The sequence below is a fragment of the Balaenoptera physalus genome, assembly GCF_965194825.1.
Source record: "Balaenoptera physalus genome assembly, chromosome: 12".
In the NCBI taxonomy this organism is placed as follows: domain Eukaryota; kingdom Metazoa; phylum Chordata; class Mammalia; order Artiodactyla; family Balaenopteridae; genus Balaenoptera; species Balaenoptera physalus.
The window spans coordinates 70004929-70023285 of NC_138897.1; the positions used below are offsets into that span (position 1 = coordinate 70004929).

General features: G+C 62.9%; 1 protein-coding gene across 1 annotated transcript; it reads right to left on the reverse strand.

The window, feature by feature from the left end:
- Positions 1 to 6474: 6474 nt before the first annotated feature.
- Positions 6475 to 18052, reverse strand: SCARF2 (scavenger receptor class F member 2). Its single transcript, XM_082417207.1, has 11 exons — positions 17866 to 18052; positions 13010 to 13068; positions 12807 to 12908; positions 12079 to 12598; positions 11759 to 11977; positions 11500 to 11628; positions 10792 to 10895; positions 10602 to 10719; positions 10216 to 10331; positions 8986 to 9138; positions 6475 to 8203 (listed from the first exon to the last, which is right to left on the reverse strand). The coding sequence occupies exons 1-11, from the start codon at positions 18027 to 18029 to the stop codon at positions 7275 to 7277; spliced, it is 2613 nt and encodes an 870-aa protein (XP_082273333.1). The 5' UTR covers positions 18030 to 18052; the 3' UTR covers positions 6475 to 7274.
- Between the last annotated feature and the right edge of the window lie 305 nt (positions 18053 to 18357).

Sequence of the window (18357 nt, forward strand, 5' to 3'; positions counted from 1 at the left end):
TAGGGAAGTCCCTTAGCTTTTTTTTTTAAGTGTACAATAATTCCGCACTTGACTGTCCAGGGGCAGCACACTACCCCCTGTGCCCGCGGAACCTGGAGGGCAGAGCCAGTGGATGCTTGGGCACAGAGCAGGGAGCGGTGGGCTGTGGTCCCAGCTGAGGTCCGGGCCTGTGCCCGTGGATCAGGTCACCGCGACGTCTAGGGTGACATAACACCCACGTTGCGCGATGCTATCACCGGCCTCTGGCTCCTCCCCTGGCCCTGTTTGCTTTACGGGACTATCTGGGCCTGGGACCCGCATCCCTGGGCTGCCCCGGGGACCGGAGACGGCAGGTGCTGCGCGGCCTCCCGCTAGATGGCGCCACCGTCCCGCTCCGCTTCGCGGGAGCCCTTCCCCGAGTGGACGGCAGTCCGCGGGGGCTCCACCGCTCGGAAAGTAGCACAGCTACTCTGAAAGCCCCCTGCCCGGCCCCTCCCACCAGCACACTGCCTCTGGAAATGCATGTCAGACCGTTAGGAAAAAGAAACTGGAAGCAGCGGAGACCTCCTGCAGGAGGTGAATGATGAATAATCTGTACATCCAGAGCACGGAAAAGCTTTCGGCGCAGAAAAAAATGGTCGTCAAGCCGTGAGCACACGTGGAGGAAACTTTTTTTTGTATAAACTTATTTATTTACGGCTGTGTTGGGTCTTCGTTGCTGCACGTGGGCTTTCTCTAGTTGTGGAGAGCTGGGGCTGCTCTTCGCTGGGGTGCACGGGCTTCTCATTGCGGTGGCTTCTCTTGTTGCGGAGCACGGGCTCTAGGTGCGCGGGCTTCAGTAGTTGTGGCTCGTGGGCTCTAGAGCATAGGCTCAGTAGTTGTGGCGCATGGGCTTAGTTGCTCTGCGGCATGTGGGATCTTCCCAGACCAGAGCTGGAACCCATGTCCCCTGCGTTGGCAGGCAGATTCTTAACCACTGTGCCACCAGGGAAGCCCACGTGGAGAAAACTTAATGCACATCTAAGTGAAGGAAGCCAGTCTGAAATGGCTGCATGCTGTGTGATTCTAACTCTATGACATTCTGGAAAAGGCAAAACTATGGAGATAATAAAATGATCAGTGGTTCCCAGGGCCTGGGGGAGAGGGAGGGATGAATAGGTGGAGAACAGAGGGTTTTTAGGGCAGTGAAACTACTCTGTATGATATTATAATGGTGGACACGTGTCGTTGTACATTTGTCCAAACCCATAGGATGTACATCACCAGGAGTGACCCCTGATGTGAACCATGGGCTCTGGGTGATGATGAGGTGTCAGTGTAGGTCCATCGATTGTAACAAATGTCCCGCTTGGGGGGGATGTTGATAGTGGGGGGACTGGAAGGCAGGGGGTTTATGGGAACTCTGTACCTTTTTCTTAATTTTGCTGTGAACCTAAAACTGCTCTAAAAAATAAAGACTATTTTTTTAAAAAAGTAAATCAAGGGCTTCCCTGGTGTTGCAGCGGTTAAGAGTCTGCCTGCCAATGCAGGGGACACGGGTTCAAGCCCTGGTCAGGGAAGATCTCACATGCCGCAGAGCAACTAAGCCCGTGGGCCACAACTACTGAGCCTGCACTCTAGAGCCCGCGAGCCACAACTACTGAAGCCTGCGTGCCTAGAGCCCGTGCTCCGCAACAAGAGAAGCCACTGCAGTGAGACGCCCGTGCACCCCAACGAAGAGCAGCCCCCACTCGCCGCAACCAGAGAAAAGCCCGTGCAGAGCAACGAAGACCCAAAGCAACCAAAAATAAAATAAATAAATTTTAAAAAAGTAAATCAAGGTGGGAAGGAAAAACTCTGAAAAACTGGTTAAGAAAATATGAAGTCTGTTATGGTTTAGTGAAAACTGAAGGATTGAAGGCCGTGCTTTGTCTTTCTGTTAAACCATATTCTACCACTTAGCTTTGACCTTGGTCCTGGAAGGTCAAAAAGCTGAACACCTGATTCAACCTCATCCTGGCATCCTTGCATTCCTGACCGACTACAGGCTCCATGATTGCAAATTACGAAGTCTCATCAGGTGAGCCTTGTCAATCATACACTTAGGCATATCAGGTAGCGTTTTTGTTAATACCTGAATATTCACTTTCACAAATTGGGGAACATTAAGAATTTAATTTGAAGTGGGGGGTAAGCACTGGAATGTCTCACATGGGGACGTATACAACAGGCACCTTAGGGGTGACGGATCCCAGCAGTGGATTCACTGTTGCCCACTCCACCCCCTGAAGTCACTATCCAACCACAGACATGTATTTCCATGTATTTACTGGACCAAGGGCTACCTCAGGTCCAGTATTCAGCCCAAGGTCATTATCCACCCAGTGAGGCCCCTGACCTCCCTCAAACCAACTATTTGTTTCCTTTTTTTCTTTTTGGTGTGTTAAAATACACATAACATAATCTTTACCATCTTAACCATTTTTAAGTGTACAGTTCAGGAGCTTTAAGTACATTCACAGTGTTGTGCTGCCATCACCACCAACCATCGTGATAACCTTTTCATCTTGTAAAACTGAAACTCTGTCCCCATTAAACACTAACTCCCTATTCCCCTCCCCCAGCCCCTGGCACCCATCATTCCACTTTCTGTCTCTGTGAATTTGACTATTCTAAATACCTCATGTAAGTGGAATCATACAGTATTTGTTCTTTTGTGATGGGCTGATTTCATTTAGCATGATGTCTTCAAGGTTCATCCTTGTTGTATCATGTGTCAGAATTTCCTTCCTTTTTAAGGCTGAATAATATTCCATTGTAGGGTTGGACCACATTTTGCTATCCATTCATCTTTAGATGGACACTTGGGTTGCTTCCACATCTTCGCTATTGTGAAACTAACTAACTTCTTGACTAAACCAGGTTACCTCAGCCCTGTAGCTGGACTCATCCAATGATGACCTCACTCAACACAACTGTCCCCAATGAGGACCCACGGTGCCTGCCCCACTGGACCCCATCTGATATCTCCTCCACCCAGACTCCCTCTCATGCTCCCACTTACCCTCCTCCTTGTCCTCCGCAGGGGCCCCAACCTCTGCAGACACCCTCACCTGTCTTTGGACTCTCACTCTCTGCTCCCAGACCTTTGCTCTCCTAACCCCACCCCCTTCACCACTGCCCTCTTGTGGGGGGCACCACCAAGCGTCTGGGTGAGCATCCCCAAAGGTACCAACTGCTAGGTGTGTCACAGGCATCCCTGTTCCTGTCACAGCCTCTCCGGTGGCCTTAAGGAACCCTTCGTGTCTACATGGCTCTTTCCATCTATCACCACCTCAAACCATCTTCCCAGCGGGTACTAACTCTTAATTGATTTAAGCTCAAAACAGACAAATAGGCGAACAGAAAAGACTAACAGACACAAGACCAAATGGTCAGACCATGAACCCAAAAGAATCCAGTACCAGAAATCAACAAATCCTCAAAAAGGATCAAACTCAAATTCTTACCATGCTCCCAACAGACAAGAGCCTAGAGCACAGGACCTTGGCGCTGCTGGGGGCCAGGGCACTCAGGAGGGTGCTACCTGGAGCAAGTGCCCAGGACCTGAAGACAAGGGTCGGGGTGGCAGAACCGTGGGGGGAGATGATCAGGGGATGATTTTATTCCGGCTACAGCAACCGGAGGAATGTTCACTAACAAGGAACATCACAAGGAGAGGCAGCGGCTGGGGTTTTTTAGAGGCAGGTGATCAAGGGAATCACAAGGAAGAATGAAGGGGTCTGGCACGTGAGAGGGCAACACAGCCTTTCAGGGTTGGCCTGTTCTGGGCTTGCAGCAGGGTGCAATCTCGGGCATGGGGCTCAGATAAATTCAGTATCGTCATCCTGTCTCGGTTCTCCTGCGTGTGTGGTGGACTGAGTGAGTGCTCTCGGTGCTGCTATGGGTCTGGCTGTGTGTGTGTGTGTCCGTGTGTGTGTGTTGCAGGGTCTGTGTCTCTCCCGACGCTTCTGTAAGTTGGGGGGTGTGTTTTGCGTTGCAGGGTTATGTCCGTCTCGGTGCCCCAAGCTTGGTGGTATCGTGTGTGCTGCTGAGTTTTTTTTTTTTTTTTTGCGGTGCAGCCTGTGGGATCTTAGTTCTCCAACCTGGAATCAAACCCGTGCCCCCTGCAGTGGGAGCTCGGAGTCTTAACCACTGGACCGCCAGGGACGTCCCTGCTGAGTCTTCTCTGTCTGTGTGTGTCTCGCAGGGTGAGTGTGCTTCCCTGTACACGCATGTTTGCTTCAGTGTGTGCGTCTCTCCTGGTGTTTCACTGGTTCTTCTGGTCCGTGTGTGCGGTGTGGCAGGGCTTCTGTCTCAGCATTTCTGCGTGTTTGTGTTGGTGGGACTGTCCATTTCCGTCCGGGGGTGTGAGTCTACTGGTGGTGAGTATCTCTGTTTTTCTTTGGGTCTGGCTGTAGGTGTGGGTATGTTTCAGTGTGTGTGTCTGACTGTGCGTCTGTGTGCATGCGTGTGTGTGTGTGTGTGTGTGTGTGTAGGTGTAGCTCTGCCTCTGTGTGATATGTTCTCCGTCCCCGCCTGAAAGCCGGCAGGGCTCAGGCCTTCTCCAGTCCCACATTCCTCCCGCTCCTTTGTGCTCTGTGCTACAAAAAATATTTGCGTTTTCCACGACTCATAATTTTTCCTCCTCAATCGCTACCAGATGTGGGTCCTGTGGTCCTCGTCCCCATGGCAACGGAGGTTCCAGCAGCTGCGGTTCCCTTTTGTGGCGCCTGCCCTGGGAGCTGGCACCGCTGCAGGCCTATGGGGGTGGGGAGGGGGTCCCAGCAGCTCCCTCTCCAGGCGGCTACCGGATCATCCTGGGGGGTTTCTTGGGCCAGGTCCTGCCTGGTCTCCAGGCCACAGCATCTGGCCCCCAGGGTGGCAGGGCTGGCTGCCGGAAGTGCGGGAGGTGCTCCTGCTCTGTGAGGCACCCACACAGAGGGGCTCCTGAAGCTCAGGGTCTTGGATGCCTGGAGGCTCCCAGAGCAGGCGGCAGAGGGGCCCCAGGAAAGGCCTGGCCGATGCGACAGCTCTGGTCGCCCCACGGTGCTGATCCAGGCCAGGGAGCAGGCGAGCTGGAGCAGGGGTTCGGGGCTTGGGAAGCGGCAGGGTGGCACATGGTGGGTGGGGGGTGCACGGCAAGACTGTGGCCCGAACCACCTCACTGCCTCCACCACCTTCCTCAGCCACTGCCCTACCCTTGCTGAGCCCAGCTGGGCAGCTGCCCTTCCTGGCTGACGTTAAGCCTGTGTTCTCAGCCCCGGCAGCCAGCATGGCCTGGTGCCGGAAGGGATGAGGCTGGCCAGGCGCAGGGCCACGGCTGGGAGGGTGCCCAGCTGGCTCGAGGGAAGGTGCGTGCCCCGGGGACAGGGAGCCTGCCTTCCACGTGCTGCCTGACCAGGCCAGATGCAGGGACTACGGCCACAGGAGCCACACCAGATGTCCCGCCTGTGCCATGAGGCCATCTCCACTCAGGTGGCTCAGCCCCTGTACATGTCACTGACGTTTACCTCCACGTGGCATCTGGCCAGAGGGCAAGAAACTTGCCAGGTGAGATCCCTGAGCTGCCAGCACTGGTCAGACTCTGGTCGTGCTGGGGCCTACGGGGCGGGGGTGGGGAGATGGAGAATCTTGGCAGAATCTCCTGATCGAAAGAGCTGGCAGCAAAAGGTGAGGAAAAGGCCTGCTAGGCAGAGGCAGGGAGATGGGAGGAGCCCAGATGGACGAGGGACAGCGGACACCGTAGAAAAGTGAGCCTTTGGAGCTCAGGAAGGTCACTTGCGAGGCCATCCTGAGGGCCAGAAGCAGTGAAGACATTAGGACAAATGGCCACAGAAAGAAGGCCAGGCCAGAGTGGGAGCAGGCTGAGGTTGGGCGGGGGAGCAGGGGAGTGGAGGGGACTTACAGCAGGGCCAGCCAGGGCTCTGGGCCAGGCGGGCTCTCCCCCTCCCCCCACCTCTCGGGCCGGGAGAGTTTCCGGCTGAGGACAGGGAGCCCATTGAGATGGACAGCGCGGCTCTGTGCGGTGCCAGACTGTCTTGTTTGTGCCAGATGCGGCCCGGCTGGAGGCTGTGCCCGTGGCCTGCTGCCCCCTGGCCCCAGCCTCTGACCCACCCCAGCCACACCAAACAGCTCAAGGCCCCAAGTGTAACAGCAGTGGGCAGTGGGGAAGGTGCAGGGCAGAAGCAGCCCCACGCGCCAACTCCTTCCTCGTAGCCAAGGGTGCCACTCTATCTGCTCCTACATACCCTTCATCCCAGGTTGCCAGTCCAGGATGGGGCGGGCCGAGGTGGGTGCCCAGTAAACTTGATAAACAGGTGAAGGATGGGCAGATGGACATGACCCACTTCCAGCATGGTCCTGGGAGACCCACACCTGGGCTCCCAGGCTCCACTTGGGTCGAGGGGTCCTGGCGCAATTTCTTTTGGGGGGACATCCTTGTCAGAGGCCCAGCAGATAGGAAGCAGTCAGAGCACGGGGGGAAAAAAGGCACTTTATTAAGAAAGCTTTGGCTAAGCCCCTGCCGGGAGGAGCCCATCCTGGGGCACCCGGATGGGGTGGGAGCAGCCCTGCCGGGGGCCTATAAATACGTCTCCACAGGCCACTGGAGTTGCCCCTCGGATTCCCAGGCATGTGGGGTGGTGGGAGGCCATCAAAACCAGCTCGACAGCGGAGGGGCCAGGGCTGGGGAGGCTGGGGCTGGGAGAGCGTGGGTGGGGCTGGGGTGGGTGGGGAGACAGCCAAGCCTCCTGAGGAGCAGAGACCAGCCCTTCTCCCCAGGCTCCGGTCAACCAGGTGCCCTGGGGCTCGGCCAGTGGAAGTAGCCTCTGGCTAGGGTCACAGAAGGGAACCTCCAGCCAGAGGCGCCAGGCCCTGGCCAGAGAGAGGCTGCCAGGGTGGAAGTGCTTCTGGCCTCAGCCAGTGAGAAGGTGACCCAGCCAAGGCACTCTTGGCCAGTGAGAGGTGTTCTTTAGGCAGAGCCCTCCTGCCCTTGGCCTTTGAGACCCGGGCTGGTGGGAGCCCTCCACAGGCAGGCCATGGGAAGGGAAGGGCCAGCAAAGCGTCTGTCAGGCCTTAGCCACTGGGATGGGGCTTCCTGCCCGAGCGCGGGACCCCATCCTGGAGAGCCGTTGGGCCTGAGCCAGTGAGACGCAGCGTCCCGCCAGGCTGCTCTGGGCTGGGGCCCCCGCGGGAGACGCCGGGCGCGCACGGGACGCGGGGTGGCAAGCAGCGCTGCTAAGCCGGGGAGCTGCAGGCACGGCGGGGCCGCCCTACTACAGGGTGGGCGCGCCCACCCGGCCCGGCTCGCCAGCCACCTCCCGGCTCTTCTTGCGAGGCGGCTTCTGGATGGGGGTCTTCTTTCGGGGGGTGTCGGATCCGGGCGTGCCCGCTGCCGCCTTCTCGGGCCCTGGGGCCTCGGGCGCGGCGGGCGCGCGGGCCGGCGAGGCGGGAGGCACCGAGCGCTTGGCCTTCTGCGGCGGCGCCGGCTTCTCTCGGGGGCCCTGCGTGCCCACGGCCCCCTCGGCGCGGCCCAGGCTGCGAGTCTTGTCGCGCAGCTCGGCGGCCAGCATGGAGGCGGCCTCAGGTGCGCTGCGCGGGGGACCGCCAGCGTCCGTGGGCTCTGAGAGGCCCGGGCCACGGCCACGCGCCCGAGCCCGGGGCGGCGAGGGTGCGGCGAGGGCCGGCCCCTCCTCGGCCAGCCCCGGGGGCCGCAGCGTCGGGTCGCGGGCCCTGGGGCTGCAGGGCTCGTCCGGCCGCGCCGACGTGTCGCTGGGCGTCCGTTTCCTCTTGCTGGGGCTGGGAGCGGCCTCGGGACCCGCGGGTGGCGGCGACGGCGCACGCGCGGCGGCGGCACTGTGCTTGCCGTGGATCCAGGACACCTTGGGCTTGGTGGCGGGGTCGGGCGGCGGCGGCTTCCTGCGCTCGGGCGATGGCGAAAGCGACAGGCCTCGGGCCTCGCCCCGGACCCGGGCCGGCCGGGCCTCGCGCCGGGCCACACGCGCATACAGCGCCCCGCCGGGCCCGTCCCCGCTCGACGCCGACCGCTCGCTGTCGGAGGACGCGCGGAGGGGCGTGGCCTCCTCCGCGGGCGTAGTCACCGGTGCAGGGGACGAAGCCAGCGCCTCGGCAGGGGCAGGGGCAGGGGCAGGGGCAGGGGCTGGGGCGGTGGGGGCCTCCGCGTCCCGGCTCTCGGTTGCCGCCTCTGACAAGGGAAGAGCGGGGCGGTCACCTCCTCCGGAAAGAGCTTGGCCCTCCAGCCTCCAAGAGCAAACCCTCGCTGGCGCCCCACCTCCCCTCCTCTTCCCACCCCAGCTGGCGCTTAGTCGCCGTGGCATCCAGACATGCCTGGCACATTCACTGCACTGACCACAAACTTAGCTCAGAGCCCCGGGCGCAGAGGGCTGGGGTAGTGGGGCTCATTCCTGGGCTGCAGCCCCAACTCGGCCTGGACTCTCACCCCTCCCCCACCACATCCCCAGCCTGGGGGGCCACCATCACCATATTTGACCCTCGATTCATAGTTCTTCTTTAAGAGAAAGGCCTTCTAAGGCTCAGAGGTTAGTCACCTGCCCAAGGTCACTCATGGGGATGGTCTGGGGAAGAGAGAGGCCAGAAGCCCAGCTATTCAGGCTGCTTCTTGATGTTTGTGAGCCAAGGCTTCAGGTGAAAGTGTGTCCCCATATCCTGAAAACCCCATTTCCTGTCTCCTCTGCCACCTCCTCCCCAGGCCCGGAATTTTCTCTGCCTGGTCTCCCCAGAAGTGAACCTGGGCTGTGGCTACCTCCCCAGACCCTACCCCAGTCTGGTGCTGGGCAGCAAAGAAGCCCACTCTGCAACCTCAACTGTGTATCCACCCCCCAGTTAACAGCATCACTAGCCCTTCCTCCCCATGCTGCCTGTCCCTCAGAGCATAGATATTTCAGCGGGAACCTTTCACTGGGTCAGAGCGAGGGGGGTCCTCACGCCAAGCAGAGGGGTACTCACCCTCATGGGGTACGCAATATACAGGGCCTTCATCCGTGGTGTCAAAGGAGGAGAAGGAGGCCCGGGAGGACCATGATGGCGAGGGCTGCTCCAGCCCCGAGGGCGGCTCCAGGAAGCTGCAGTTGAGCGTGTTATCCAGGTCGTGATGGGCCACTGGGGAAGGAGGGAGGCATAGCTGCCAGGGGCCCCGCCTGCCCCAGCCAGTGCCCTTGCAAGCCCTCCTGCCACAAATGATGGAGGGACCCAAGCCAGCCCTACCCCAAGATAGTGGGTGGGACAGGCAATTCAACAGGCTAGTGTACGGCCACGGAGCTGAGCGAGGTCGGGCCGAAAGTTGGGAAAAGAGAGAGCACCTGGCTGGGAGAGGCCATCAGGGCCTCCAAGCCACGCTTCAGACCCTGTCTTGCAGCAGTTTTTGAATGCAAATGTGCAGTGGTGAAGCCACCCTTTGGCTCAGCCGTCTCAGCAGGCTGCACCCCTAGGCACGGCCTCCACAGACATAGACCCCCACAACGGGGGAATCCCAGAGGCTGGCCAGCCTGTTCCCCTCTCACAAATGGGATGTGGGTTCCAGCCCCCACATCTGTGCCCATAGATCCCACTCTGCTGAGTGGGCCCAGGGGTTTTCTCAGCTGTCTGCATCTTTACCTCCCAGGAGACTTCATCTCCCCATCCCCCTCATGTTTGGAAACAAGTGGGAAAGACGCAGAGAGACTCCACCCCGGTGTGAGTCAGTGCAGGCAGGAGAGAAGCAGCACCGCCCCGCACCCAGCCCCGTCCTGAGGTAGGGTGGGGGCTGAGGGACCAGCCTGAGGGCACAGCTGGGGATCCGGGCCGGGGGCGGGTCTTCCTGTGGCAGGGCATTCCCACTCACAGGTGCCCGCGTCCACCTGCGGCTCGCATCAGGACTGACAGTGTACTCACTCCCGCAGACTGCGGGAGCCTGACGGCCGCGGATGTCCAGTCCACACTGCCCCACCACACCACACATGCAGTCACAGTCACCGAGACAGGGCCCACACCTGCCCGCACACGTAGGACCCCTGCCTTCCTCCAGGGCTCCCCTGCATCCGCATTCTTTCTTTCCTCCCCCTGGTCGCACCTCCCTACGCCCCCACATCGACACTCAAGGCCCTGCAGTTCCTACACCGACCCCGTCACACCCATTTCCCAGCAGCCTCCTGCGTCGGGGGGTGTTCCTCGGAGACTCCTTACCTACGTCATCCTTACCTACAACCTTGGGCAGCTTCTGCCTGCGGAGCGGGATCCGGGGCAGCTTCATACTGATGCGGCTGAAGCGCCCGCATAGGCGCTGCGGCGCCTTCTTCCTCCCAAGCGAGAGCTCCCTGCGGGGGCGGGGTCTGAGCGAAGGGGCGCGGCCGCGCCTTGCCAGAGGGGCGGGGCGAGCCCGTGGGAGCCCACCCACAGGGAGGGCGGGGCCTGAGCGGAGGGGCGGGGCCTAAGGCCGGGAGAGGCCCACGGGAGCAGAAACTCAGGGAGGGCGGGGCCTGAGCTAACGAAGGGTGGGGCCCCCCAGGGCGGGGCCGGGAAGGGCGCGCCGTGCTGCAGACCCCGCGCGGCCGGAACCGGGGGAGGGAGGGACCTGGAAGCCTCACCCGCGCGCGGGGTCCTTGCCGCGGCAGGCGCAGCAGCAGCCGAGCAGCGAGAGCAGCAGGCCGAGGAGCAGGGCGAGCAGCGCGCCCGCGCCCATCACGCCCTTTCGCTGGTTGGTCTCTGTGGGGGTCACAGGGTCAGCGAGGTGCCGGCAGCCCCCGCGCCCCCGCCGGGTCGCCCCCACCCACTCACCCAGGCGGCAGGCACCGGTGACCGGGTCGCACGAGTCCTCGTGGCAGCTGCAGGCCTGGGCGCAGTCCACGCCGTGGAGCCCGGGCGGGCAAGTCAGGTTACAGCTGCGGGGGCGCGAGGTCAGGGAGGGGCGTGGGGTCTGGGAGCGCCAAGCGGCCCTCGGTTACGCCTCCCGCCCTCGCCCCCGCGGCCAGCCAGCCCTGGCCCCGGGTTCTCCCTTCTCTGGGAACTGCAGCCCACCCCCACCTCCAGCACACCCTGAGTGATCAATGTTTTGGAAACAAATGTGTGCACTCCAGCGAGACGGAGTCTGGGGGACGGGTCGTGGACACTGGCCGCAGTGCCCATTGCTGGGGCTGACTCTTCTGTGGGGGAAAAAGGGGCTGCCAGACGAGATCCTTGGCTGTACGTGGAGGTCCCTGCTCATTCCACATCATCTCCGGGTCACCTCAGCCCTGCAGCCTTCAAGGAGCCCACTGGCCACAGGCTGACCTGGCCGCCAGATCCCGCTCGAGCGCCGGCTCCACCCCAGGGCAGGAAACTGCCCCAAAGAGCCTGTTGTCGCTCCCTAGCTGAAGTATGGGGGCCAAGGCTGAGGGGCCAAGCCTGGGTCCCGCCTGGTCGGCCAACGCAGCAGCACCTGGGGTCTGGCTGGAGCCCAGTGCCGGATACAGACCCCTCAAACCCCTTGGGTCCCCGGGCACTCACTGGGGCCCGTGGACGCCCGGGCTGCATAGGCAACGTCCCGACTGGAAGTCGCAGTGGCCGCTGCCGCAGTCGGCGCACACGAACGCGCAGTCCTCGCCGTAGGTGCCATTGCTGCACTTGGTCTCACACCTCGGAACGCGGGGAGGGGGCGTCAGCGGAAACAGGGCAAACGACCCTTAAGCCACAGAGCCCTCCGCGGAGGGCAATCGGGGGAGGCCGGCTGGGGTCTGCGTGTCTGGGGCGGACACGGGTTGCTCACCGGTCACCGATCCAGCCCGCGTTGCAGCGCGTGCACTTGCCGGTTACGTGGTTGCAGGCGTGCCCGTCGCGACACGGCGGGCAGCGGTGGCCGCAGCCTTCGCCGTAGAAGCCGGTGGCGCACGGCTGGTCGCACTTGGTGCCGTTCCAGCCGGGCTCGCACGTCAGGCAACGGCCCTCGGCCACCGTGCATGGCTGCTGGCCCTTGCACTGGCCGCATCTGGGGAAGGGGCGGGAGGCTAGGCGGGGTCCGGGCCGCCTCACCCCGGCTCCCTCGGCGCCTGCCCCTCCTCTCCCTCCCCGGCCGGGGCCCGCGCTTACCGGCGGCGGCAGCCCAGGCCGTAGAAGCCGGCAGGGCAAGGCTCGCGGCAGTACTTGCCCCGGTAACCGGGCTCGCACGCGCACGTGCCGTCCACCGGATGGCAGCGGCCGCGGAAGCACTGGCAATAGCGCTCGCAGCGCGCGCCGAACGTGCGCTCGCGGCACTGGCAGCGGCCGCTCTGTTGCTCGCACGGCGACGTGTTGCAGGCACACTGGTTGTTGCAGCTGCGGCCCCACCAGCCTGCGTGGCAGAGGCACGCGCCCGTCTGTGGGTCGCAGCGCGACGTGGCGCTGCAGTAGCACGCGCTGGCGCACTGTGGGCCCCACCAGCCAGGCTCGCAGCGACACGCGCCGCTCCGCGGGTGGCACGCGCCGTGCTGGCATTGGCACGCATGCTCGCAGCGTGCGCCCCAGCGCCGCGCGTGACATGTACACTGGCCCGTCACGTCCTCGCACTGCCCGTGTGGGTGGCAGACACACAGCTCCTTGCAGTCGGGACCCCAGAACTGGCGCGGGCACTCTGCAGAGCGAGCGGAGAGGGTGGGAGGCCCAGGTGCTCGCGTGGGGGCCCAGACCCAGCCCGAACCTGCCCGCGTCCAGCCCCCCGCCCCCGGGGACCCGCACCCGACTCAGGCCCCGCCCACTCACAGGCCCCGCCTCCAGTTCAGGCCCCGCCCATCTCTGGGATCCTGCCCCACTGCCCCGTGCCCGCCACAATCCGCGCTCACTGGTGTCGCAGTTGGCACCGAAGTAGCCATGGCGGCAGCGGCACTCGCCCGGCCGCACGCACACCTCGTTCTCCGAGCACGTGGAGTTGCCTTCGCACACAGCTGCGAACGAGACGCGCCCAAGTTGTTGCGAGTTCAGCCCCCACACTAACCCTCCTCTCCGTGACCCCGCCCCTGCCCAAGTCCCAGGGTGCCCTACTCACCGATCCCACACTCGTCCCCCTGCTGCCTCCAGCCAGCGCAGCAAGTGAGCTCCTGGGAGCTGCAGGCAGAGAGAGGGCGCCTGAGCTCGGGACCCACTCCTAGTCCTCGCTGGGTCCCCCAGCAACCTCCACCCTGCCCTAGGGAGGTGGTTATCAAGGCCCTGCTGTGTGGCCGGCACTGCTGTAGGTTCGGGAGACTCGAAGCGAATAAGACACAAATTCCAGCCCTCTAGAACGGACACTGGGAGGCGGCAGATGGCAGACCACCTCCAAGGACTTCCCAGTTCCCTCTACAAGGGGTCTGGCCACTCCTCCTGATCTGTGCCCTCTTCCCCCATCCACTAGGCCAGAGAAGAGACCCCACATGTCCCAGGAGGGGCAGCAGTGAGGTGGGGGTGGGGCAAAGGTCCCTGGGCCTCCAGGACCTGCTCAGGCATAGAGGTCTAGGGCATCCCTGGGGGTGGGGGTCTGGCCAGATGGGTGTCAGGGATCCAGATATGACGTGACCTGGACAGTGCCAGGACTGGCTGGGCCGGGTGGGCACATCTGGATGCCCAACTGGAGCACCAAAGCAGATGGGTAGTCTCTGAGCGAGGTGGACACAGCAAGGTGTCCACTTGGGGAGGGGCAAGGTACACCCAGGGAGTCCTCCATCTGAGTAAGGAGAGTAAAACTGAGGGCTGCAGAGCACCAGGGCGAGACTTGGGCTGGAGGAAGGCAACATTAGAATGTCCTCTCCGTGAAATTTCATAAAATCTTGTTTAATTTTATTTGGCTTTACATGGTACAGGAGGTAAAAAATTTGTGTCCCATATCAGGGTGGTGCAGCCTCCCAAGCCCTGGGCTGATGAGGTGTGTAGGCACAAAGATTTGGAGGCCCTGCCCAAGTGAAGCCATGGCCACTGGTGAGGGCCATGAGGGCTGAGGTGGGGTGTGCCCACACTGTGGGGCAAAGGAGGCTGAGAAGGAACAGACACTCAGGCTGCAGTTCTGCAGGGTCCCATCAGACTTAGAAGTTCAGCCAAATGCAAAAAGCACACAGCCACCATTCACACTTCAGAGAAAAGGAGAGGGCCTCTTGGGAAGGATGTGAATCTAGAACCGGGATGTGGTGGTGGGAGGAGGTGGGAGGGGCCTGAGGACCCTGGGGTGGGGGTGGGATGGCCTGAGAAGGGAAAGGCTGCAGCTGCCCCATATCACACCCCTCAGAAGATGCCCCCCAACCGTTCCCAGCTCGAAATGATCACCACACCCTGGATGGGGCCCCCAGACTCCAAGGGAGCCCCCTCTCCCAGAAAAGGCTGGATTCTCCTTTGGGCCAAAGATATGGGACCTGGGGAACAGGACCCATAAAACCCCAAACTTCAAGGAATGGGCCAGCTTATTTTCCACAAATAAAACTGGAAACCAGAGACAGGAACACTAAACAGGCCTGGATTTTCTGGCCCCCATTGTCCCCACCCACCCAGCCCTGTCCTGGGGCTCCGAGATGGCCATCTGTAGGGAGACCCAGGTCTGAGGGCCCGTCACCCTCCTGCCTTTTCTGCCAGTCTGAACCCAGGTCTCTGGATGGAGAGCCTCTGTAGAGGTCCCTCCTGCAGGCAGCCTCACCAGATGGCCTGCTGGGATGGCCCAGGAACACTGACCACCTTCCATCCTGGACGACCTGGCTGCATGGCTCTGTAATCGGGTTGGGAGCCTGGTTTTAGGGCCACACTAAGGTGGATTGGATGCCTGGGTCTGCCACTTGCTGTGTGACCTTGGGCACAGAACTTTACCTCTCTGAGCTCCAGCTGCTAAATCTGTAGAATGGGGCCCATAGGTTTGGCAGGAGGATTAAGAGAGTCAAGATGTGTCCAGCACAAACTATGAGCTCAGCCGAGGCTGTGCTTTGAGCTCCAGCCCATGCTGAGCAGGCTCTAGGAAGTCCCTGAGTTCACCTGGTCCCCCCAGCATGGCTGGTGCCCAGGCCCCACCCAACAGAGCTAACAAGCCTGCTCCCCGGCAGGACAGAGCCCACGTGGAGGATGAGTCTGTGAGACTTTTCCTTCTGGGACGGGCTGGCAGAAAAGGCCAGGCTAGGTTGGCAGGCCCATTTTCCCAGATCTTATGAAAGTGAGATGACAAGAAAGATGGCCCAGTGAAGGGGTAGCTCCTACACTAGGGCAGGACCCTGGGGTGTCAATCCAGGCCGCTCAGCAAGCAGGCTGTGCTGCAGGCTGCCCCCTCCATAGATCACTGTCACTGCAAATGATGCTGCGGTGATTTAAAACTTCATCTTGAACCTGCCCAAGCCACCTCGGCAAAGCTCCCCAAGAGCACTGCCTGCTCACTGTGCCAGTGTCTGTCCTGTTCTCTCCCGTCCAGACAGGAAGCTCCTCTGCCTCCACGCCCCCTGGGACTCCATGCCTGCCCCACTCTCCTCCTTCCCCCCTGGGCACCCCTCCCCTGGTTTCTGCCCCACCCCCTGCCTCCCTCCCCTGCTCTGTCCACTCTAGCTCCCTGGGGAAGCTCCCTAGGTCCCATCGAGACACTGACAACGCCTCAGAGGCCTCGAGGGGGGCCCTCCTCCCGACTAGCGCCCCCCACCCCGAGTCTTCTCCATCTCAGGGTAAAGACTGTCTTTCCAGGCTGGGAGGTTGGGAGGGGACTCTGCTCTCTCCCAGAGTGGATCAATTGAGAAACACGCCAGCTCTATCTTCCAAACTGGATCTAGGATGGGACAGGCCACTTGTCGCCCGCCCAGCCTTGTGAGAGCCACCCTCACCCTCCCTGGTTCTCTCCCACCTTCTGCCCTCCTGCCCCAGTTCATCTGCCACCTGACAGCCAACCCAGGTCACATCCTGCCCTTCTTCTGTGCAAAGCCCACGGGGGTTCCCATCGCCCTGTGGCCTCTCCTCCACCATCCCCGTCCCAGCCCCCAGGGCTCCTTCCTGTGCTTCCAACAGGCCCTCTGCACTCAGGGCCCTGCCCCAGACGCCACCCTGCTCTGCCTCCTCTCCCACGGGCCTCTCTCACTCATCACTTCCCACTGGGTCTCCCCCCAACTGAACACCTCCTCCCCAGCCCTTGCCAGATGTCAGATGATTTGCTGTGTCTCCTCCACACAGGACAGCTGTATCCCTGCACCAACAAGAGGCCTGCACACAGTAAGTGTATGGGATTTTACTGACTGAGAGCTGCTCCCTGCCCTAGTCCTCCTGACTCCGGGGGGAGGGAACGCTAGTGGGAGCCTGGCAATGCCCAGCCTTAGGAAGGTAATGAAGAGATGGTCCAGACCCTGGGGGGGATGGGGGAGTGCCGTCTTTCCCATTAACCAGCTCCACACAGGATCACAGTTATCTCTCCTCTACCACCACCAACCCCACTGGACAGGAGTATGGACTGGCCCAGAAGGGTTAAGCGTTGTGCCCGGGGCCACTCAGATGGGGAGAGGTGGCACCAGGATCTGAAACCCAACCCAGGCTCTTGGCTACTGGAACAGGCAGCGTGATGGGACATCTCGGGGAGAGGCGGAGTGGAGCAGGCTCCGGACAGCTCTGGGTTGCCATCGGATTCCCCCCGCACCCGCCGGCACGGACCCCCACAGGGAAGGAGGGCCGTGGCGGAGGGACAGGGCCGGCGACGATCGCGCCCTCCCCCTCTCCAGGCGGCCCCGCCCGCCACAGCCGCTGCATTCCTGGGGCCGGGGAGGCCCGGGAGGCCCGGGAGGCGGCGGCGGCGGCGGCGTCGATGTGAAGCAGATGGCGGGCCAGGCCGGCCCCCGCCCCAGAGGCGGGGCTCGCAGCGGGGAGGGGTCTGCGCGCCTCGGGATCTGAGCTCGGAAACCCCGCGCGGCCCCTCACAGCCCCTTGTCTGCCGCGACCGCCTGCCCCCCGACGCGGCCTCCCTGGGCCCTGCGGCCCAGGGCGCCCCCACCGCACCCGCCAGGAGCCCGTGATGCTTCTCCAGCTTCCCGCCTGCCTGGCGCCCCCCGCCCGCGCCAAGGCACCCCCTCACGCCGGCTCCTCGCCCCCGCGCGGAGATGCCCTTGACCTCGCAGTGGCCTCTGACAGACCGACCGGGTCCTCCGACTCCTGCGCCCACTCCTGGGTCCTGGCCTGCGCTCTTCGCCCTCCGCGCAAGGTCCTGGGCCCGGCGCCCTCCGGCAGGGCCTGTCCCCTCCTGTCCCACACTGGCTTCCCCAGCCCGGCTCCTCGTGGCGCCCACCTCTGCGCCGCCCCTCTGCACCCCGTATCCCCACCCGGGAGTCCCCCATCCTCCCGATGCCGGCGCACGTCATTGTCCTTTCTATTCCCGCTTCTGGTCCACTCTGAGCTCAGGCTCCTCGACGCCCACCTCCATTACCACCCTCTTCCCACCCGCGCCCGCTCTTTCTAAGACACAAATCTGTCCTTCCGACTCGCCTGCCTCAAGACCTCCGCGGCTCCCTCTTCTCAGGAGCCTTGCTCCATCTCTCCTGGACGCTCACCCTCCCTCCATCACGGCTCGAGCCACACTCGTGTGCCTGAGCCCTTGCACATGCCATGCCATGGGCTTGGAATGCGCTTCCCGTCTTCTTGCGGCCTTCACAATCCGGCCCAAGGGTCCCTTTTCCTGGGTCTGAAATTTCGTACCCCGTGTGTCAGCCCTCCAGGCGTCCGCTGCCCTCCGCTCTACCCTCGCCCGCTTCTCGCCCGGGGTATCCTCGGACGCACCGTCGTGGCCCGGCGCCCGGGCTCGGCCTGGAGCGGAGCCGGCGTCGGCGAGGGCGGCCCGAGGGGCCCGCGCGTTTGGCTCAGGGAGGTCCTGGGCGTCCCCTCCCCCCGGCCCCGGGCGTCCCTCCGGCCCCCTCCCCCAGCCCGGCCGGCTCCTACCCGGGCGCGCGGCACACGTTGCGGCCGCGCGGGCTCAGCTCCTGGGGCGCCGCGGGGCCGGGCAGTAGCCAGAGCAGCAGCAGCAGCGGCGGCAGCGGCGGCGGCGGCCCCCCGGCTCCCCGGCGCCGCGCCGGCCCGGCCCCCTGGGGCCCTGCGCCCTCCATGCGGCGCGGGGCAGGCGCGGGGCGGGCGCGGGCGCGGGTGCGGCCGCAGCGAGAGCGGCCGGAAGCGGAGTGCGCGGCCGGGCGGGGGGCGGCAGGAGGGGCGCCGGGCCGGGCAGGAAATTCCACATCGGCTCCCTGATCCAGGGCCAGCCGCGGCCGGCCAGGCGGCAGCGCCCGCCCCGCGCGCCAGACCCCACCCTCCGGCCGCGCCACCGCCCCTCCGCGCGGCCCCCGCCCCCACGCGACCGCGCGCAAACTTGGGGGCGAACTAGGAAGGGGCCCTCCCGAGGAATCACCGGTCGTCTTGCCTTTCCCTCCCTTCCCCAGA